This window comes from Chelonia mydas, chromosome 1 (assembly GCF_015237465.2).
Source record: "Chelonia mydas isolate rCheMyd1 chromosome 1, rCheMyd1.pri.v2, whole genome shotgun sequence".
Taxonomy (NCBI): domain Eukaryota; kingdom Metazoa; phylum Chordata; order Testudines; family Cheloniidae; genus Chelonia; species Chelonia mydas.
In genome coordinates, this window is record NC_057849.1 from 16,186,104 (window position 1) to 16,208,722 (window position 22,619).

The window sequence follows — 22,619 nt, forward strand, 5'->3', positions numbered from 1 at the left end:
TCTTTTCTCTCCTCATTTCCCGACTGCTAAGTTGCAAAGCAGCGCGTGTTTAATGTGGTGTGGAAACCAAGTGACCTCACTCGGCCTTCCCCATCCTCTGCCCTTCCAGTCACCAAACCCGCACAGAGTTTGCAGTGGGCTTCCTTTCAGTGGGGACCCAACTGGCCAGCCAGCTGTGTGCACCTCACTCCCTCCTCCAGAAGCGTCTGGAGCAATATCCCGATCTGCCTCAGAATGCCACGCAACAGGGCTCTGCTCAGAGGCACCAACTTCCTACTGTGCCGGGGAGAGCTCAACCCCCGCTTTGCCCCAGGCCCTGCCCCCACTCCACTCCTTCCCCAAGGCCCCACCCCTGCCCCACCCCCTCTCCACCCCCACCCTGCCTCTTCCCGCCCTGTTCCACCCCCTCCCCCGAGTGCACCCCGCCCTTGCTTCTCCCAAGGAACAGCTGATCGCGGGTAGCACTGGGAGAGAGGGGGAGGTGCTGATTGGTGGGGCCGCCAGCGGGCGGGAGGCGCTGTGGGGAGGGGGAGGCGCAGATCAGGGTGGCTGTGGGTGGGTGCTCTAGCCCCGGAGCACCCACGGAATCGATGCCAACGGCTCTGCTGTTAGAAAGAGCCATTAGCTCTGGGAGCCCAGGCGTGTCTGACATGACATCTCCCTTGCTGTTGATTCCCCACGCAGAGAGCTGACCTTGGACGAGCCTCCTCGCACGTGCTGGAGTGGAATGTGTGGCTATCCACAAGTGGTTTCCCAGGTCCATGTCCTGGCAGCAGCTGGGCTGAAGAACCAGGATTTCCAAGGAGGTACTGGCCGTTTTATTGCTTGTTCTGCGCTCACTGCGGGACTGGGAACTAATGTTGAGCTTTGGTTTTGTTCGAAGGAGAGTAGGACCAAGTCCTTTGTTTTCAGATCATGTTCCAGGGCCTCCAGCACATGCTGATGATCCAACAGGGGCTAAGGCAGGTTCCCATGGGGACGGGTGCCTTCAAAATACAAGAGATGGATCGGATTTGGCCCAGTGGTTTATTTCACAAAGACCCATTTGGAAGACAGGATGGAGAGGGACCTTCTGGGTCAATGATCCCAGTGCCCTGCCATTGCAGGCATCATTCATAATACTCCTGCAGGATCAGTTCTCCACAACCCTGCATCTTACGTGGTCACGTACTCCTGTGCAGCATGGGTGTATGATTACCCGAGGTGCCAGGCAATGGAGAATCAGACCCACGACCTCCCCTGGAGACGTGGGTCAGGGAGCCAGAGGGTTCCAATGATACAGTGAAGTCGCTGTTAGAAAATCAGCAGAAGAGGAGCATCTTGTGAGACTCACTCTAGACACTCGCAAGGGCTCCGTAAAGATCAAAAGGCCTCTATGGGTGTCAAGGCTTTCCCAGGCGGTAGCCGTGCTGAGATCCTGGGACACTAACAGAATGGCTCTGCATAGATTTAGAGTCACCGCGTCACCCTGCCCTGTAAGGCACGATCACGGAAAAGACATTGCACAAGGCTGGAGGCGTACGAGAGATAACAGGCAGCACGTTACACAGTGCATAATCACACTCAAAATCACGGGCTGCAAGGCGTTACGGAGGCCGATGGTTTAGCGAGATCGAAACAAAGGGTCAGACGCTGTTCGTCACTAAGCATGGCCTTTGCAATTCCAGAAGGGAAGTTACACAGGCTCAAAGTGGTTACAGGGTTACAGAGCATGTATCTCTGCACAGCTGGCAGGTGCATGGTGGGGAGGGTGCTGGGAGGTTCATGTGGCTTTTTTAAAGCATCAGGTCTAGGCCCTTGCCAGGGTACTGAACTGCTTGCCTCCCGCCTCCTCTATCCTTTGGGGATGGGCAATGGATTCTCCAGAGGCGTGCACCTTCTCTTGGCACTTTGCCATTTTCAGGGCCTCTCATCAGGAAGACAGCAGTACTGCCCCCCCTAGAGTTGTGCTGGTGAGTCCTAGCTCCTTTCTTGGCTGCTAAAGAGAGAGACCTTGCAAGGGGCCTCCACTCAGTTTCACCACTTACATCTGGATCAAGAAACCTTAGGATAATAGTGGCTGCGGGGGGGAGAGGGGTGGCTTTTGCTAGTTCTGCTTTGAAAAGAAACACGGGAGCTGCTGTGGACATTCATGACTTTTCCTGATTGGAACTCATCCTATCACAGCCCTTCTTCCACCTCTCTTGCCCTGACCGGTAATGAGTTCCCAGGCAATTTGCATCAAGGGCGTCCCTTGCAGGGCCTTGAGAAGGATCCTTGTGGCAAACCGGCTGTTCCAAGACTAACACGGCTCCTTCCTTATGCTGTGAATGCTGCAAACAGAGCCCTTCTGGGCTCTCCAGCAGGGGCGTAGAGGGGTTTATCCGAGGCAGGTTTCTCCTCAGGGGAGAGCCAATGACTTGATGGCTCCCTACTCATAGAACCCATCAGCCTGAGTCGTCTCTCACCTACTCTGGTGTAAGCCAGGAGCAGTTCCACTTCACTGGCAGATGGAGTCAGTGGGCTGACTAGGGGGCTGGTCTGAGACGACGGAGAGCTGGGTTCTAGTCCCAGCACTGCTCCTGGGCAAGTCACATCATCTCCGGGCTATTGCTTCCCCTTCCAGCCTTTTTCAGGCACTCCGCTACTGTGGCGATGAGCATGGTTACGAACCTTTAGAAATCAGAGGGATCAAGTCAGTGATGTGAACAGGGAATCCAGCCTGACATCTGGATCGTATGGTGTAGGGCTCCTTTGTCCTCATTCCCATCTGTGCTCTGGTTTTCATGGATAACCAGTTTCCTGGGATCCCATACCCTGCTGCTGTTCTAAAGACATGCTCTATTGGAGAAGGAAATCAACCAACAGAGCCTCTTCTACACCCTCCGAGATCTTGGCTCTGAAGAACCGGGTCCCGGGTACAGTGTGATTAGGCGACTGCAAGGTGGAGACTTTTACACCAAGATGCCACCTGCAGCCTCTGGAATGGCATTTCCCTGCTGTATTCCAGCTGTTCCACTGCTTCAGGCCGCAAAGCATGCTGCCCTCTGAGTAGATGGGAGATCACTGAGATCAGGGCAGAGCAATACCAGCAGCAGGGTGTCCTCCACACTCAGCAATTCGTGTGCATTGGTGGTTCCCAGGGCAGTTGTGTGTCTCCTGTCTCCCAACCCTTCCCAGACATTTGGGGTCAGTGATTTATGGGTGGAATTTGGCTCTGGCTGGTGGAAAATGAGGCTTTCATGGATCTTCCCAAAGAAGTGTTTGGAAAGCATGGCTATGAAATCCTGCAGCTGTTTCTAATCCTGGAAGCAAGGAGCCCTGGGAAGTGGAAAGTTACGGAGTAGGGGGGCAGTAAATCACTGCCAAGTTTTCTCTGGGAACAAGAGATGAGGAAGTTCAGTCTCTGGCCTTGGGAAGTGGATTGGTTTGTTCCTCAGCATTCCCAGTGTGCACTTGGATGGAACATTGACACCTGGCTGTGTTTCCTTGGCAGTTACCAAAGGCTCTTGTGAGAGCATTAACCTTGCAGCCTGCTCTGCTCCTCAAACAATGATTCGTTCTCCATGACAAACACAGGGACATGGGCCTGCTTCCTAACGGGGAAATGTTGGTTATGGTGGGATCCTTCTTCTCTGGCCCTGCAGCTCACGCAGTCACCCGGGCCCTGACTTGATTGCTTCACCCTGTGTCTGGCCTGCCCGCAGCCCCCATGACACCTCCTTCCAGTCCAGCCAGTGCACAGCTGCTACAATGAACTGCCTTGCCCGGCAGGCTGACTCTGTAACATGCCCATCCTTGAGCCTCCCCCTGGTCCCCCTGCCACCCATCACGTCTAGCTTCAACTCCTCTCAGCCTCAAGACTCCACACCATCCTGCTCCCTCCCTCCCTCCTCCACCCGTGCTCATCCCACCTCCCACTCCAACCTGCAGCCTCTTCTCTTTGTCGCCCCCTAGTGTACAGAGTGCCTGCCCCAAGTCGAGTGACCAGATAGCAAATGTGAAAAATTGGGACAGGGGTGGAGGGTAATAGGCATCTATATGAGAACAAGCCCCGAATATCAGCACTGTCCCTGTAAAATTGGGACATCTTTGCCTTGCCCCAACAAGCTACCATCCTCTCTGCCCTCAAGTCCCTCCCTGAGACTCATGTTGCCCCCAAGAAATAATCCAACTATCCTGTAATTCTCATTTCTTCTTCGAGTGCTTGCTCATGTTGATTCCAAGGAGGTGTGTGTGCGCACAGTCATCGGAAGGTTGTTTCCTAGCGGTACCCATCGGGTCGGCTGTGGAGGCCCCTAGAGTCATGCCTTCCTGGCGGTGTATATAAGTCCCTGCCAATCCGCTGCCTCTTCAGTTCCTTCTTATCGCCAGTGACGGTCGTTGGAGCAGCTCTTCTCTTGCAATGGCAAGCGATCCCCTAGTGGCCTCTTTCTTGTTATACCTGTAAATAGTTGAAAACTTAGTATTAGTTCAAATGGTTCCTAGTTAGTTTAGATAAGTTTCAGTTGGAGGTTCCCCCCACCACATTCTCCTCCTGGGGATCGGGGCATGCCTCAGTCTCAAGGGTTCAAACAGTGCGGGTCCTGTCTGAAGCCTATGCCAAAGGGAGACCCACACAACTCCTGCTTCAAGTGTCTGGGGGAAGCCCATCAGAATCTGTAGAGGCTTCTTCCCAAGGACTAAAAAGGAGAGGGAATTTAGGCTGACGTGGCTCCTTATGGAGTCAGCCCTTCGTCCCCAGTCGGCACAGGTGCATCCGACCCCAAGCCCAGCACTTTGGTGTGGAGTGCACCGGCCTCCATAAGAGAGGCTGTGGTTCTGAGAAAGGACCTGGGCTCCAGGGACCCTAGGCACCGCCACTCCCTGGCGCCGAAGACCTCCTCCGGTGTGAGTGCCCGGCACCACTCCCATTCGCCGATGCCACACAAAAGAAAGAAGGCCGACAGAGGTCGCTCTCCCACTAAAGCAGTGGAGCGAGGAGGCACCAGTGGGGTGTGTCCCACTCCGGGACACCCTGCTCTGGCTCCCACTCAGCCGGCACTATTGACTCTGGCCTCGCAGGGAGTCTGATTCTAGTGGACTCCCCAGTGCAGAAGTGTCAGTAGGAGGATTTAGACCTTCCTGCCATGCCAGACACCTTTGAGGTGGCAAGGGACCTCATAGCGATGATGGCGAAGTGTATTCTATTGGGGGTGGGGGTGTTTCCAGCTTCACATTGCCAACTAGCAGGCAGTCCTTGGCCGCTATAGTTTTAATTCTTGGAATACGTCCAAATTTAAGGAGCTCCTTCTGGCAGACTCCCGCTCAGAGTTTGCTGCTGTCCTTGAGGAAGGCAAGGTCATCATGAGGATCTCCTTACAGGCCTCCCTAGATTCAGCAGACTCTGCAATCCATACCAGGGCGACAGCCATAGCCATGAGAAGGAGCTCATGGTTTCAGGTGTCGGGACTCCCACACGAGGTCCTGCAGACCATTCAGGACTTGCCTTTCGACTGCGTAGGGCTCTTCTCGGAGCAAACAGACACTAAGCTCCACAGCCTGAAGGACTCATGGGCAACTCTGAAGTCCTTGGGGCTTCATACACCAGCCCCCCGGAGGAAGCATTTTAAACCGCAGACTGCCCCTCACTTCTACCCAGCTCCTCCTAGACAGGACTATAGCAGAAAGTGGTGCAGGAGAAAAAGACAGAGACCTTCTCAGTCCTCCTCTAGCCAGGGCCAGGGCTCAGCAAAGCAGCCCTCAGCCTCGAAGCCAAACTTTTCAAGGTGCACCTGAGGGCAACACACCAGTTCAGATCCCAGATCCTTCCCCTCCTTTTGTGAATCGTCTATCCCATTTCTACCACGCCTGGGCACAAATCACCGCAGACCAATGGGTCTTGAGCACAGTAGAATTGGGATATTCTCTCCAATTCTGTTCCCTCCTGCTTTCCCACCCTCCTTCCCCATCCCTTTTCAGGGACCCTTCTCACGAGCAACTTCTCATGCAGGAGGTGCAAACGCTCCTACAACTTGGGATGGTGGAGGAGGTCCCTCTAGAATTCAGGGGCAGGGGATTCTATTCCCGATATTTCCTAATCCTGAAGGCCAAGGGTGAGCTCAGACCTATTTTAGACCTGTGAAACCTCAACAAATTCATGAAGAAGATAAAGTTCTGCATGGTCTCCCTGGCTTCCATTGTCCCCTTCCTGGATCCGGGGGACTGGTACGCTGCCCTCAACTTGAAGGACACTTACTTTCACATGTCCATGATCCTGTCCCACAGATAGTTCCTCTGCTTTGTGGTCAACAATACCCACTGCCAGTTCACAGCCCTCCCCTTCACCTTCTCGGCAGCCCCTCGGGTGTTCACCAAGTCCATGTCGGTCGTGGCAGCCTTCCTGCGGAAACGGCAGGTGCAAGTATTCCCATACCTCAATGACTGGCTAATCAAAGGCCGCTTGAGGGCCCAGGTGGAGGTCCATGTGAGCCTAATTCAAACGACGTTCCACAGGTTCGGCCTGATACTGAATGTGGCAAAGTCGACCCTAACCCCAACTCAGAGAATAGAGTTCATCGGAGCTCTCCTAGACTCCGGTCAAGAAAATAAGAACATACATAAGAACGGCCATACTGGGTCAGACCAAAGGTCCATCTAGTCCAGTATCCTGTCTTCCAACAGTGGCCAATGCCAGGTGCCCCAGAGGGAATGAACAGTACAGGTAATCAAGTGTTCCATCCCATCACCCATTCCCAGCTTCTGACAAACAGAGGCTAGGGACACCATCCCTGTCCATTCTGGCTAATAACCATTGATGGATGTATCCTCCATGAACTTATCTAGTTTGTTTTTGAACCCTGTTATAGTCTTGGCCTTCACAATATCCTCTGGCAAGGAGTTCCACAGGTTGACTGTGCATTGTGTGAAAAAATACTTCCTTTTGTTTGTTTTAAATCTTCTTCCTATTAATTTCATTTGGTGACCCTTAGTTCTTGAGTTATGAGAAGGAGTAAATAACACTTCCTTATTTACTTTCTTCACACCAGTCATTATTTTATAAACCTCTATCATATCACCCCTTAGTCATCTCTTTTCCAAGCTGAAAAGTCCCAGTCTTATTAATCTCTCCTCATATGGCAGCCGTTCCATACCCCTAATCATTTTTGTTGCCCTTTTCTGAACCTTTTCCAATTCCAATATATCTTTTTTGAGATGGGACAACCACATCTGCATGCAGTATTCAAGATGTGGGCCTACCATGGATTTATATAGAGGCAATATGATATTTTCTGCTTTATTATCTATCCCTTTCTTAATAATTCCCAACATTCTGTTTGCTTTTTTGACTGCCACTGCACATTGAGTAGATGTTTTCAGAGAACTCTCCACAATGACTCCAAGATCTTTCTTGAGTGGTAACAGCTAATTTAGACCCCATCATTTTATATGTATAGTTGGGATTACGTTTTCCAATGTGAATTACGTTGCATTTATCAACATTGAATTTCATTTGCCATTTTGTTGCCCAGTCACTCAGTTCTGAGAGATCCTTTTGTAGCTCTTCGCAGTCTGCCTGGGACTTAACTATCTTAAGTAGTTTTGTATCATCTGCAAATTTTGCCACCTCACAGTTTACCCCTTTTTCCAGATCATTTATGAATATGTTGAATAGGACTGGGACCCGTACAGACCCTTTGGGGCCACCACTATTTACCTCTCTCCATTCTGAAAACTGACCATTTATTCCTACCCTTTGTTTCCTATCCTTTAACCAGTTACCAATCCATAAGAGGACTTTCCCTCTTATCCCATGACAGCTTACCTTGCTTAACAGCCTTTGGTGAGGGACTTTGTCAAAGGCTTTCTGAAAATTCAAGTACACTATATCTGCTGGATCCCCCTTGCCACATGCTTGTTGACCCCCTCAAAGAATTCTAGTAGATTAGTGAGGCATGATTTACAAAAACCATGTTGACTCTTCCCCAACAAATTATGTTCATCTATATGTCTGACAATTTTGTTCTTTACTATAGTTTCAACTACTTTGCTCGGTACTGAAATCAGCCTGTAATTGCCGGGATCACCTCTGGAGCCCTTTTTAAAAATTGGCATCACATTAGCTATCCTCCAGTCGTCTGGTACAGAAGCTGATTTAAATGATAGGTTACAGACTACAGTTAGTAGTTCTGCAATTTCACATTTGAGTTCCTTCAGAACTCTCGGGTGAATACCATCTGGTCCTGGTGGCTTATTACTATTTAGTTTATCAATTTGTTCCAAAACTTCCTCTAATGACACCTCAATCTGGGACAGTTCCTCAGATTTGTCACCTAAAAAGAATGGCTCAGGTTTGGGAATCTCCCTCACATCCTCAGCCGTGAAGACTGATGCAAGGCACCAAGCCAGGGCATTCCTTCTGGAAACTCGCTTTCTCGACATGGGCGCCATCATAGAGGAACTCAAGCGATACCTGACCACTTCGGCATGAAATTGCCTGAGGCTGCTTGGCCATATGGCCGCTTGTACGTATGTAGTACAGCACGCCAGGCTGCGACTCCAACCCCTTGAGGCTTGGCTAGCCTCGGTGTACAGGCCGAACCGAGACCTCCTAGACAAGTTGGTCACACTCAGTCCCTCAGGTGGTGGCTCGACCCACAAGGGGTATATACGGGAGTCCCCTACTCAAGGCCCCACCCCTCGCTGTCTCTAGTAACGGACCCGTCAGTGATGGGCTGCGGGGCGCACTTAGGAAGACTCAGGACTCTGGGCCTCTCTGGTTCCAGGCAGAACTTTCACTTCACATCAATGTCAGGGAGCTAAGAGTGGTCCCCCTTGCTTGCCAGATGTTCCAGGCCCATCTGGAGGGCGTATGAATATCAGTATTGAGCGACAACACAACAGCGATGTTCTATATAAACAGGCAGGATGGTGCTCACTTCTCTCCCCTGTGCCAGGAAGCCCTCAAGCTGTGGGACTTCTGCATCGCCCATTCGATACATCTAGAGGCATCGTATCTCCCAGGTTCCCAGAACGAACTGGCCGATCATCTCAGCAGGTCATTTCACAATCATGAGTGGTCCCTCCGCCTGGAGGTTGTGATCAACATCTTCCATCAGTGGGGGTTTCCCCAAATAGACTTGTTTGCAACAAAGTACAACAGGAAGTGTCACCAGTTTTGCTCCTTCCTGAATCACAGCCCGGGCTCATTCACAGATGCTTTTCTCCTCCCTTGGAAGGACCATCTACTACATGCTATCCCACCCTTCCTGCTTGTACACAAGGTCCTGCTGAAGGTCAGACAGGAGGGAGCATCAATGATCTTAATAGCACCAGTGTGGCCACACCAACACTGGTTCACCATGCTTCTAGACCTGTCAGTGGACTTGCCGATAACCCTGTCCCTGGTCCCGGACTTGATCACGCAGGACCACGGCCGCCTCCAGCATCCTGATCTGCAGTCTCTCAATCTTGTGGCATGGAAACTCTATGGCTAAACCCTTCGGAGATCACATGCTCAGACCCTGTTTGAGAGGTCCTCCTTGGCAGCAGAAAGCCATCCACCAGGGCCACTTATCTGGCCAAGTGGAAAAGATTCTCCATTTGGGCATTACAAAAAGACACTCCACCCTTACAGTCATTGATTCCCTTTATCCTGCACTATTTGCTGCATCTGAAACAATAAGATCTGTCGGTATCATTAGTAAAGGTGCACCTGGCCACCATCTCAGCTTTCCAGCCCTGTTCAGCCGGTCGCTCAGTTTTCGCGAACCGCATGGTGGGCCACTTCCTCAAAGGATTAGATAGGCTGTACCCTCAGACAGCAATTCCCCCATGGGATCTCAACCTAGTGTTCTGTAGGCTGAAGGGACCTCCTTTAGAGCCCTTAGCAACATGCTGCCTCCTCTGCCTTTCCTGGAAAGTAGCATTCTTGCTGGCAGCCAAGAGGGTGTCTGAGCTTAAGGCCTTAACTTTGGAACCCACATATACGGGCTTCTATAAGGACAGGGTGCAGCTGTGACTGCACCCGGCCTTTCCCCCAAATGTATAATAGAATCATAGAATATCAGGGTTGGAAGGGACCTCAGGAGGTCATCTAGTCCAACCCCCTGCTCAAAGCAGGACCAATCCCCAACTAAATCATCCCAGCCAGGGCTTTGTCAAGCCTGACCTTAAAAACTTCTAAGGAAGGAGATTGCACTACCTCCCTAGGTAACGCATTCCAGTGCTTCACCGCCCTCCTAGTGAAAAAGTTTTTCCTAATATCCAACCTAAACCTCCCCCACTGCAACTTGAGACCATTACTCCTCGTTCTGTCATCTGCTACCACTGAGAACAGTCTAGATCCATCCTCTCTGGAACCCCCTTTCAGGTAGTTGAAAGCAGCTATCAAATCCCCCCTCATTCTTCTCTTCCGCAGACTAAACAGTCCCAGTTCCCTCAGCCTCTCCTCATAAGTCATGTGTTCCAGACCCCTAATCATTTTTGTTGCCCTCCGCTGGATGCTTTCCAATTTTTTCACATCCTTCTTGTAGTGTGGGGCCCAAAACTGGACACAGTACTCAAGATGAGGCCTCACCAATGTCGAATAGAGGAGAACGATCATGTCCCTCGATCTGCTGGCAATGCCCCTACTTATACATCTCAAAATGCCATTGGCCTTCTTGGCAACAAGGGCAAACTGTTGACTCATATCCAGCTTCTTGTCCACTGTAACCCCTAGGTCCTTTTCTGCAGAACTGCTGCCTAGCCATTTGGTCCCTAGTCTGTAGCAGTGCATGGGATTCTTCTGTCCTAAGTGCAAGACTCTGCACTTGTCCTTGTTGAACCCCATCAGATTTCTTTTGGCCTAATCCTCTAATTTGTCTAGGTCCCTCTGTATCCTATCCCTACCCTCCAGCGTATCTACCTCTCCTCCCAGTTTAGTGTCATCTGCAAACTTGCTGAGGGTGCAATTCACGCCATCCTCCAGATCATTTATGAAGATATTGAACAAAACCAACCCCAGGACCGATCCTTGGGGCACTGCGCTTGATACTGGCTGCCAGCTAGACTTGATGCCATTGATCACTACCCGTTGAACCCAATAATCTAGCCAGCTTTCTATCCACCTTATCGTCCATTCATCCAGCCCATACTTCTTTAACTTGCTGGCAAGAATACTGTGGGAGACCGTGTCAAAAGCTTTGCTAAAGTCAGGGAATAACACGTCCACTGCTTTCCCCTCATCCACAGAGCCAGTTATCTCGTCATAGAAGGCAATTAGATTAGTCAGGCATGACTTGCCCTTGGTGAATCCATGCTGACTGTTCCTGATCACTTTCCTCTCCTCTAAGTGTTTCAGAACTGATTCCTTGAGGACCTGCTCCATGATTTTTCCAGGGACTGAGGTGAGGTTGACTGGCCTATAGTTCCCCGGATCCTCCTCCTTCCCTTTTTTAAAGATGGGCACTACATTAGCCTTTTTCCAGTCGTCTGGGACCTCCCCCGATCGCCATGAGTTTTCAAAGATAATGGCCAATGGCTCTGCAATCACATCCGCCAACTCCTTTAGCATTCTCGGATGCTGCGCATCCGGCCCCATGGACTTTTGCTCGTCCAGCTTTTCTAAATAGTCCCAAACCACCTCTTTCTCCACAGAGGGTGGTCACCTCCTCCCCATGCTGTGCTGCCCAGTGCAATAGTCTGGGAGCTGACCTTGTTCGTGAAGACAGAGGCAAAAAAGCACTGAGTACATTAGCTTTTTCCACATCCTCTGTCACTAGGTTGCCTCCCTCATTCAGTCAGTTGCCCACACTTTCCTTGACTTTCTTCTTGTTGCTAACATACCTGAAGAAACCCTTCTTGTTACTCTTAACATCTCTTGCTAGCTGCAACTCCAAGTGTGGTTTGGCCTTCCTGATTTCACTCCTGCATGCCTGAGCAATATTTTTATACTCCTCCCTGGTCATTTGTCCAATCTTTCACTTCTTGTAAGCTTCTTTTTTGTGTTTAAGATCAGCAAGGATTTCACTGTTAAGCCAAGCTGGTCGCCTGCCATATTTACTATTCTTTCTACACATCGGGATGGTTTATCCCTGTAACCTCAATAAGGATTCTTTAAAATACAGCCAGCTATCCTGGACTCCTTTCCCCCTCATGTTATTCTCCCAGGGGATCCTGCCCATCAGTTCCCTGAGGTTGTCAAAGTCTGCTTTTCTGAAGTCCAGGGTCCGTATTCTGCTGCTCTCCTTTCTTCCTTGTGTCAGGATTCTGAACTCGACCGTCTCATGGTCACTGCCCCCCAGGTTCCCATCCACTTTTGCTTCCCCTGCTAATTCTTCCCGGTTTGTGAGCAGCAGGTCAAGAAGAGCTCTGCCCTTAGTTGGTTCCTCCAGCATTTGCACCAGGAAATTGTCCCCTACCCTTTCCAAAAACTTCCTGGATTGTCTGTGCACCTCTGTATTCCTCTCCCAGCAGATATCAGGGTGATTGAAGTCTCCCATGAGAACCAGGGCCTGCGATCTAGTAACTTCCGTTAGTTGCCGGAAAAAAGCCTCGTTCACCTCATCCCCCTGGTCTGGTGGTCTATAGCAGACTCCCACCACGACATCACCCTTATTGCTCACACTTCTAAACTTAATCCAGAGACACTCAGGTTTTCCTGCAGTTTCATACCGGAGCTCTGAGCAGTCATACTGCTCTCTTACATACAATGCAACTTCCCCACCTTTTCTGCCCTGCCTGTCCTTCCTGAGCAGTTTATATCCATCCATGACAGTACTCCAGTCATGTGAGTTATCCCACCAATCATATTCCAATCACATCATAATTCCTTGACTGTGCCAGGACTTCCAGTTCTCCCTGCCTGTTTCCCAGGCTTCTTGCATTTGTGTATAGGCACTTGAGATAACTCGCTGATCGTCCCTCTTTCTCAGTATGAGGCAGGAGCCCTCCCCTCTCGCGTTCTCCTGCTCGTGCTTCCTCCCAGTATCCCACTTCCCCACTTACCTCAGGGCTTTGGTCTCCTTCCCCCGGTGAACCTAGTTTAAAGGCCTCCTCACTAGGTTAGCCAGCCTGCTTGCGAAGATGCTCTTCCCTCTCTTCGTTAGGTGGAGCCCATCTCTGCCTAGCACTCCTCCTTCTTGGAACACCATCCCATGGTCAAAGAATCCAAAGCCTTCTCTCCGACACCACCTGCGTAGCCAGTCGTTGACTTCCACGATTCGACGGTCTCTACCCAGGCCTTTTCCTTCCACAGGGAGGATGGACGAGAACACCACTTGTGCCTCAATTCTCAATTCCACGCGAATCAGGATATTTTTCTTCCTGTGTTCTTTCCTAAGCTGCACGCTAACAACAGGGAAAGAAAGCTCCACTCCCTGGATGTCAGATAAGCATTAGCCTTCTACATTGAAAGAACGAAGCCATTTTGAAAATCATTGCAACTCTTCATTGCAATTGCAGAGCGGATGAAAGGGCTTCCAGTCTGGTCCCAAAGGATCTCTTCTTGGATCATGTCCTGTATCCTGGCATGCTATGACTTGGCAGAGATACCTTCCCCCGTGCTGACGGCACACTCCACAAGGGCACAGGCATCCTCAGGTGCGTTCCTGGCACAAGTTCCTATTCAAGACATCTGCAAGGCAGCGGTGTGGTCGTCGATCCACACCTTTACGTCTCACACTGCCATTATGCCGCAGGCTAGAGACGATGCAGCATTCAGCAGAGCGGGTCTACAATCAGCGATTCCATGAACTCCGACCTCGCCTCCTAGGTAAGACTTGGGAGTCACCTACTTGGAATCGACATGAGCAAGCACTCCAAGAAGAAAAACCGGTTATCTACCTCCTGTCATTGTTGATCGAGATGTGTTGTTCATGTCCATTCCGCAACCCACCCGCCTCCCCTCTGTCAGAGTATCCGGCAAGAAGGAGCTGAAGAGGTGGCGGGTTGGCAGGGACCTATATACACCGCCATGAAAGCGCGACTCCAGGGGGCTCCGCAGCTGACCCGATGGGCACTGCTAAGGGGAAACCTTCCGACGACCGTGCACACGGCGCGCACACACCTACTTGGAATGGACACGAGCAACACATCTTGAAGAACAACAGTTACGAGAGGTAGGTAACCGTTTTTTTCTAAAGCCCCTCCGAATGTATTCCTCTTCCGGGGGCCCTCCTGTGTCCTGTCTGCTCTGCTGGATTGGAAACTCTTCAAGGCAGAGCCCGTCTCCTTTCTGGGTCTTGTCCAATGCTGAGCGCACACACGCCTGGTTACTTAACAAACCCGGCCTTACCCTCTAGCCGTACCTCGCACGCCAAGCGTTCCCCCGCCCCATTATTGTTACCGACCCTGGGTGGAATTCACCCCGTGGCCTCCACAGTCCCACGGGGCCGAGGTGGCATTTGGGACTTGAGCGATGGAGCGAGTGTCGTTTGCTGTCAGTCTCAAGTAAAATCGAGCTTTTCCCAAAGCCCACAAGCCACCAAAGCAGTGAGAGCAAATGAGTCACTTCCGGCCGGTGTTAGCAACCGGCTGTCCGCGAGCCTCACAGGTTGCTCCGAGAAGGCTGTGTCTGCGGTGGGACAGGCCAAGGACCCGAGTCTCCTCTCGCACTGCCTCGACCCCAGTGCAGCTCCATTGGCTTCACTGGCGTTCCCCTTGATGGGCACCTGTGAGAGCGGAACCCAGAGCTCGGTTTTAGCCAGGGTTCATTCCAAAGGCAAGTGGGGGTTGTGAGATAAACTACAATCAGTGAGCAGATGTGTGGGAAGCACTGCAGGGATCGAACACAGCTTGGTCCATCTCCAAAGGCCCTCACCGTGAGGAAGCCTTGTACCTAGACGAGACTGAGAACAAGTAATGAGCTGGGATAATTTGTCCCTTGATTGTCCCGCAAGCAATAAAAGCATATTATGCAGTGATCCAGCACAAGGCTGGGACTCCACATTACACTGCACTTGCAAGTCAAAGGTAGCCCTTGGCCCTCTGCATTTAGGGCTAGATTGTGCAAGTTGGTGGACTGTGGGGTAGAAACCTGGGTACCACTTTTCCTTACAAAGTTCCTATAGGTGGCAGCATGGTCCAGTGGTTAAGGCGTGTCCTGGGAGGTAGGAGACTTGAGTTCTTTCCCCAGGTCTGCCTATAACTTTTGGGTAAGTCAGTTGCCCAATCTATAGAACGGGGCAGTGATCCTTCATCTTACAAAAGAGACGACTAAGCGAGGATAGGATTGAGGTTTATAAAATCATGGCTGCTGCGGAGAAAGGAAATAAGGAAGTGTTATTTACTCCTTCTCATAACACGAGAATTAGGGGGCACCAAATGAAATTAATAGGCAGTAGGTTTAAAACAAACAAAAGGAAGTATTTTTTCACACAATGCACAGTCAACCTGTGGAACTCCTTGCCAGAGGATGTTGTGAAGGCCAAGACTATAACAGGGTTCAAAAAAGAATTAGATAATTTCATAGAGGATAGGTCCATCATTAGCTATTAGCCAGAATGGACAGGGATGGTGTCCCTAGCCTTTGTTTGCCAGAAGCTTGGAATGGGCAACACTTGATGATTACCTGTTCATTCCTTCTGGGGCACCTGGCATTGGCCACTGTCAGAAGACAGGATACTGGACTAGATGGACCTTTGGTCTGACCCAGTGTGGACGTTCTTATGTTCTTACCTCCTTTTATAAAGTGTCTTGACATCTATGGATGAAAAATGCTCTGTGGGCTCAATTCAGCAAGGTGTTGAGTGCCCTCAGCTGCACCGATGTCAGTGGGCATTGAGGGTGCTCAGCCCCTCTCAGAAAGTGCCTGCCACTTTGTAGGGTCTTGCCTTCTAAGAGCTAAATAGCTCTGGTGGTATCATGCAGAGTGTAACTAGGCAACAAACACTCACTTCTGTGTGCTTATCCTTTTCACTGGGTAGTGAAGAGAGGTCCTTGCACTGGTAACAATTGCACTGCAATGTGGCCGTGGTGTGTTTTCTTCTGTTCATGTTTATGGGGCTATTTTTTGCAACGGTCCTCAGCTAAGATGCTCCGAAGCAGCTCGTGATTTTGAGGGCCCAGCAGGAGACACCTGAAAGAGCCCTGATTTTCAGAATGTGCTGAGCACCCGTTGTCTGAAAATCAGGCCTCTTCAGAGTGTTTCAAGCTGGGCACCCAAAATCACTAGTCAGTTCAGAACATCTGGGCTTGTATGTTACAGTGATGTTGTCACTTCACTGTTTGGGAACCAGCTGGTTTGCTCAGCCGCTAGCCCACATCCAAGGTGACATCATGCATAATGCAAATGAACCTTGGCCCCTGACATCTGTAGATCTCAAAGGACATTGCGTAGGTGGGCGAGCATCACTGTCCCCATTTTACGGAGTTCACTTGATTTCCTGCTGCCATTTGTGGGTTATAGACTATAATACCCACTGTCAGGAGTGACCCAAGCAAGGGCTGGGAGGAATAATGTTAGCTGCAGCAGGAGGTAAATTCTCTTTCCTCTCCCCAGGAGCAGACCCGTACGTGATCATAAAGTGCGAAGGGAACAAAATTCGATCTCCAGTGCAGAAAAACACCCTGGCTCCAGAGTTTGATGTGAAAGGTCTCTTCTATCGCAAGAAGGCAGGACAGCCCATCATTGTGCAGGTGACTAGAAGGCCAGTCTGTGGGGAGCCAGCGGGACTCAGGTTCTATTCCCTGATCTGCAGGGCAGCATTGGCTATTTCATCTTAATACTTTGTGACTCAGTTTCCCTGTCTAACGGTGATACTCATACTTGCTTCCTGGGGGATTGTGAGGCTCAATTATTTAACGTGTTAAGTGAAAAGTATTAATTTGTCAAGTTCTTAAGCAGAAATGTGGGCTTAAGGAGGTCTGGTGCTTTAGACAATGCGTAGGTACTAGTGGCCAAATTGTCAAGCCTTTTTACTAAGCTCTTCACTGATCTCATTCCCACTAAAGTCAATGGGAGTTTGCCCAAGTTTGGATTCAGTACTAAGAACTCGGTAAGGGCTTCAGGAGTTGGCTCATTATGAGGTACTACAGATACTTTTCACATCAAGTATAGCCTCTTCAGGGAGCCCTAAAAACAAAAGGGATGTGGGGTCTGGTTCTCCACTGCCTTTCAGCTCCTGTAGTCACTTACAACGCTTCCATGCTGTCGTTCCGACCCCAGCCCGCAGGGATCAGAGGAGGTGTGTATCTAATCCTGGGAGAGGCAAGGACACAAGTCATCACATTGTTATTAAAATACCCTCTGTGTGGCCAGTGACAAGGGTTAAAAAGTCCATTCATCCACCCAGGAAAATGATTAGCCCAGTGACCATTTCGAAAGTGGAGGAAGATCAAGATTCACCAGCTGCAGAGGTGGAGAGAGAGGCTGGTCTAGAGGTTAAGTTCAGGGAGATCTGGTCCCCACAGGTTTCCTGTGCGCCCTTGGGCAAGTCACTTAGTCACTTTGTCTCTTTGTGTCCCAAGTCCCCATTTGTAAAACGGAGATAACTATACTTCCTTTCTTCCACCCTTTGTCCGTTTTGTCTATTTAGACTGTAAGCTGTTCAGTTCAGGGACTGTCTTGCTTCTCGTATGTACAGCACCCAGCACAATATGGCCCTGATCTCATCTGGGGCCTCTCGGTGCTACTGCAAGAGAACTAATCAATAACAGCAAGAATAGAATGATAAAGGCATCCCATATACCCTGTGCAGATGTTTGTACATGCAGAATAGGTTGCAGCAGAAAGCCTGCATGTGGCCCAACAGGAACAGCACCCATTTTGTGTTTTGTTTCTCTAGGTCTGGAACCATAACATTATAAGTGACGAGTTCCTGGGCCAGGTGGCCCTAACTGGTGACCCTGATGACCGTCTGTCACAGCAAACCCTTCATCTCCAAGACAAGGGGAACAAAAAATCCAGTGGCATTTCAGGAAGCATTGCTGTGAGACTGCTCAGCAGTAGCAAACTCACCAATGTCTAGCTTCTCAAGGAGTCTTCTTCTGGAGCCATATATGTGAATATAAAATATATATAGTATATATACCATCTGCAAGAGTGTATGAACTATGCATGCATCACACTTGAAGGGGCCAGTCTTATGTTTTCAACGTTAAACAAGGTGCCTTTTTGGGAACCAAAATGATTCTTTTCCTCACACGAGGCATCATTTGTAGCCAATACTAAAGTGGTTTGTGCCGGTGTGAAAGCACTGGGCATATGGTACATTCTGTGACAGCCAGAGTGGGATGCCCTGGTGCTGTTTGTTTACATGGGGATGTCGCGCACCCCCAGAGATGGGCAGATTGGTCCCACCAAGCAATATGCCTCTTCGATTTACTTGCTTGGTTTTAGACAACCGTATGGAAATTCATCATCAGTGAAGTCTCCTTTAATCACATATCTGTAGAGGCATCTAAGAAAAGTGGATAACAGGGGGGGAGGGATAGCTCAGTGGTTTGAGCATTGGCCTGCTAAACCCAGAGTTGTGAGTTCAATCCTTGAGGGGGCCATTTAGGGATGTGGGGCAAAAACTGGGGATTGGTCCTGCTTTGAGCAGGGGATTGGACTAGATGACCTCCTGAGGTCCCTTCCAACCCTGATATTCTATGATTCTAAGTGGTGTAAATGTACATGGTCATTTGTATGCACAGTGGGCCCAGGTTTGTACACTGGCTGTACAGCAGCTGGAAGGAGAAAATGTCCAGTCTTTCCAAAACAGCGAATCCCATCCTCCTTGGGCAGGCGGAGATTCATGGCTGCACCACCCAGTGCCTGCTGTCTCACTTCCAGCTGTGTGTGGTCTACATTACCAAGTATCAACCCCAGTCTTTCATTGATAATTGGGAGAGGGGGAAATGGAAAAGCCAATCTGGCCCCTTTAACTAGTTCAGTAGTCCCCAAACTGTGGGGTGTGCCCCCCAGGGGGGTGCAGAGGAACATCTGGGGGGGTCAGGGGGGGAGCACCATCCAGCCCCGCTCTGCCCCCAGCTCCACTCCAGCCCAGGTCCAACCGCCCAGACACTGTCTGGCTTCTCGCAGTAACTGGCCTCTGCCACCGGGGGCAGGAAGAGCTGGAGCCCGGAGGAGCACTCAGGGATGGCTCCCTGCCCGCCCCCCCACCTCTGGAGCACAGCTCCCCCTCCCGGTCCTGCCCCAGTCACCTCCTCCCACCTCCAGAGCACGGCTTCCCCTCCCACTCCTACCCTAGTCACCCCCCTACCTCCACAGTGCAGTTGCCCCTCCCCCTCATGCCCCACTCACCTCCCCCCACCTCCGGAGTGTGGCTCCCCCTCCCCCGCCCAGCCCCATTCACACACCCCCCCCCCCACCTCTGGAGCGCAGCTCCCTCTCCCCTGTCCTGCCCCACTTACCTCCTGCCCCGCCCGGGGAGGGGGGGGAGTGCAAGTGAAAAAGCTTGGGGACCACTGAACTAGCTCCTAGGGAAAGTTACACAATACACAAACTATCTTGTCTATTTCTTACAGACAAGCAAGCCATAATGACAGGAAAGATGAGTTTTTACGGCCTTTTTAATTTCATCATATTGTATCAGGACCAAAATGTCTTAATATTTGTAATCCTTTTAGGTCAGTTTTTCTTTCTCTTAAGAAACAAAATTTAAGAAGTAGGCTTTATTCCTCATCCACAGAAGAATCTTTTCTTACATCATTTATTTGGATCTCTTTTACTTTTAAAGCAGATTTGGGAGTGGAGTTATTGACATTCCATTGTAAATGTTGCTGTCTTTTCCACTTCAGTAACATGAATAGAAGTTTTAAGTTAAATTAGTTTGTTTGTTTTTTGGGGTGACAGATCAGCACTTTATAGTCAGCCTCGTTGGTCTAGGAGCTGTCTTTGATTTAATGCCTGCTATTTCCATCAATCATTTCATTCCTCACAAAGAATCCAGTATTGCACTTTATTACATAAAACTTTGTGGTGTGTTATGTGTTAAAATGGGCTGGGAAAATGTCTTTGTATACCGAAAGCATCCAAGTGTCATGCTGTACCAGATCAAAGAGCAGTCCAAACATGCAGTTAAAAAAAAAAAAAAAAAGCCAAAATTGTACAGATTGTACCTTCTATAAATAAATTGCATATATTTTATTTGAATGCCCTCAGTTCCAAATATCGTGGTCTTCCATAACCCTTTCACAAACTCAAGGGCTACTGTATGGATTGGGTATTCAGTTTTAGATTCTTTTCAATAAACTTCCATTTCGAATTGATTTCTCTGCCAGCTTTTAATTCAAGCCAAGTCACGGGCATGATCTTAAGGTGAAGTCAGTAAACAGCTACCGGTATGCACACCCGATTACACTAATAAACATTCACTCAACGGGGAAAGGGAATGTGCGGGGAGGACTAGATTTGGGGAGCAGCCTTCTCATCTGAGAGCAAACCCTTACACTGTGTACCTGGCCACGAGCCACACGGTGTCAAGGTGTAACTTTCCAGTCCCCAGAACTCTCCTCCTGAAAGGCAGTCGGCCATGGCACAGACAGACCTGCTGGAGAATGTGGATCGGGTCCAGGTAAGAGCTGCGGTGGTTAAAGGTAACTCCTTTTCTCACGCCAGAAAAGCAGCATTCCAGTGGCAATGGATCCCTGCCCCCACACTATGTGTGAGACTCTGTTCTGTGCACCCCCTTTGTGCCCTAATTCTGGGCTGCTCGAGAGGCAGGAGAGGCCACCAGTGTAATTCATGTGCCCCTGGGGGGGTTTCCCCTGGCAGCGTCTGAATCTGTGCAGTGCTACATTCTGCGGCCCTATTACTACCAGCGAGCTGCATGGTAGCCCTGACAGGAGTAGCTGCAGCTCCCGGTGATTTCATCCTTCTACCCCCCACAAATTTTTATTTACGTGCCGAAGCGGCGGTCACAGAGGAAGAAGCAGGGACAGGATGCTGTGGGGGCCTTCTGAAAGCCAGGAGACTTTGGGCATTTTCCTTTAAGTGTTGGTGGATCGCTGTAGAGCTACTGGAGGAATTGCCTGGACTATCTGATGAGCTTACAGCCAGCAAACTCTCATGACGGTACTGTATGCTTCCATCGCACTGCTGGGCCCCCACGCCACACTCCCTCCCACTTTGCCTCCATTGCAGGAGAGTCACAGGAGGAAACCGAGTGCCCTCGTGTTGCAGCCCCTCTGCCCCATAGGGAAGGGGAGCAAACAGGAGAAAGAAGTCTCCCTCCCCACTTGGGGAAAAAAACAGGTAAAGTCCTTCAAGGCGAAGGCCCTGGTCATACTCATGGAGGCAGAAGAAAGGAGATGGCAGAAAAGCCCCTGCATCCCTCCCAGACAGGATGGAGCTCTGAGATGGGGAGGGGGCAGGAAGGGACCCTCACCACCCCTACACCAGCAGGAGTGAGTGAGGTGGAGATACCCCAGAAGGTGCAGCAGGGAAGCTGCTCTGCTGCCTGTTCCCCTGAAGCCACCAGAGATGGGGAAATGGGCTGCTTGCCTTCCGACCCCTGAAGCTATTTCAAGGGGACACTCAAAAAGGGCAGCAAATCCATCTAGCGGAGAAAGTGAAATCAGCTCAGGCATCACGGCCTGCCATGTGGGCAGCAGCGTCGACATTTTCATTGGGGGCCCATGGTTAGGCACAGGAACTAAAGCGGTCCAACTTTCAGAGGTGCTGAGCAAACCAGGGTGGATTTGATTTAAATCACTAGTCAGGAAGACTCGAGTTTATCATGGATTTCTACATAAAAGTGCATTCTTATTGGTTGTTATAACCTCAATACATATTCTTCACAACTCAGAGATAGATGTAGGTTTCATTTTTAGAAGGTACACACTATACATTTTTAAAGTGATTTATTTTGAAAACTTTTCAGATTTGTTTTACAGCTATATCTGAAAATGAATGATTGTTTGGTTATTTCATTTACCAAAGGTAATTGAAGCAGATATTTATGAAGTCACTGGGAGGTGAACTATCTCCAATTCAACAGGTTAATCATTAATATTGGAAGGATTTTCTTGCCATGCTGCATTAGGAGGAGAACATCACCAGACAGACATTTAAATTGTTTTATTTAACTAAAACAACAACATTATGTATTTTTTTTCTTCAACAGCAAAACTAAGCATCTCTAATGGTATCTTCTAGACTGAGTACTGAGTCCCACTGGGTAGATAGAAAGATTAACCTAAATAATCTATACAGAAGCCTCTGGAACCTCATAAAATTGGGTCCCTAATCCATGAACTATTGGAACTCATTTACAAAACTTTCCTTAAACATTCCATGAATATATTGTCTCATACCATAGAATTAGAATTTATAATCCCTATTCCATGATGAGATATCTTTGAGCTATAATGTATCTTAATTAAAACTATCTTTAGATAGGTTTTTTTCCCTCAAAAAGCATTTTATCAAAAAATCCAATTTAAATTTTAAAAATCTGATTTTTTTTTAAATTGATTTATATCCACCCTGGAGCAAACCCAACTGCCTTTACAGTCAGTGGAAGATAGACATGCTCAGCACCTCTGACAGCCAGGCCACTTCCAGTCAGGCGCTTAAATATAGACTAATAGCTGAAAGCCCATGCTGTCACCCGAGTGTACTTTGTAACGTCTTGTGTGTACACAACACCAATAATGGCGAGCTCGTGTCCATGTGGTGGGCTGTAGGGGCAGTGTTGCTGTTCGCACATGTGCCCTGAAGTTTTTGCACG

General features: G+C 49.6%; 1 protein-coding gene across 6 annotated transcripts in view; it reads left to right on the plus strand.

Annotated features, from left to right (window-relative positions):
* Window positions 1–20,150, plus strand: part of CAPN5 (calpain 5) — a 137,636-nt gene extending 117,486 nt beyond the window's left edge. For all 6 annotated transcript variants that reach the window (XM_037884804.2, XM_037884735.2, XM_037884598.2 and 3 more), the window contains 3 exons: window positions 685–806; window positions 16,442–16,578; window positions 17,727–20,150. In XM_037884804.2, the coding sequence (XP_037740732.1) occupies window positions 685–806; window positions 16,442–16,578; window positions 17,727–17,909 (442 nt within the window). In that variant the 3' untranslated portion in view covers window positions 17,910–20,150. The remainder of the gene's footprint in view (window positions 1–684; window positions 807–16,441; window positions 16,579–17,726) is intronic.
* The last annotated feature ends 2,469 nt before the right edge of the window (window positions 20,151–22,619 follow it).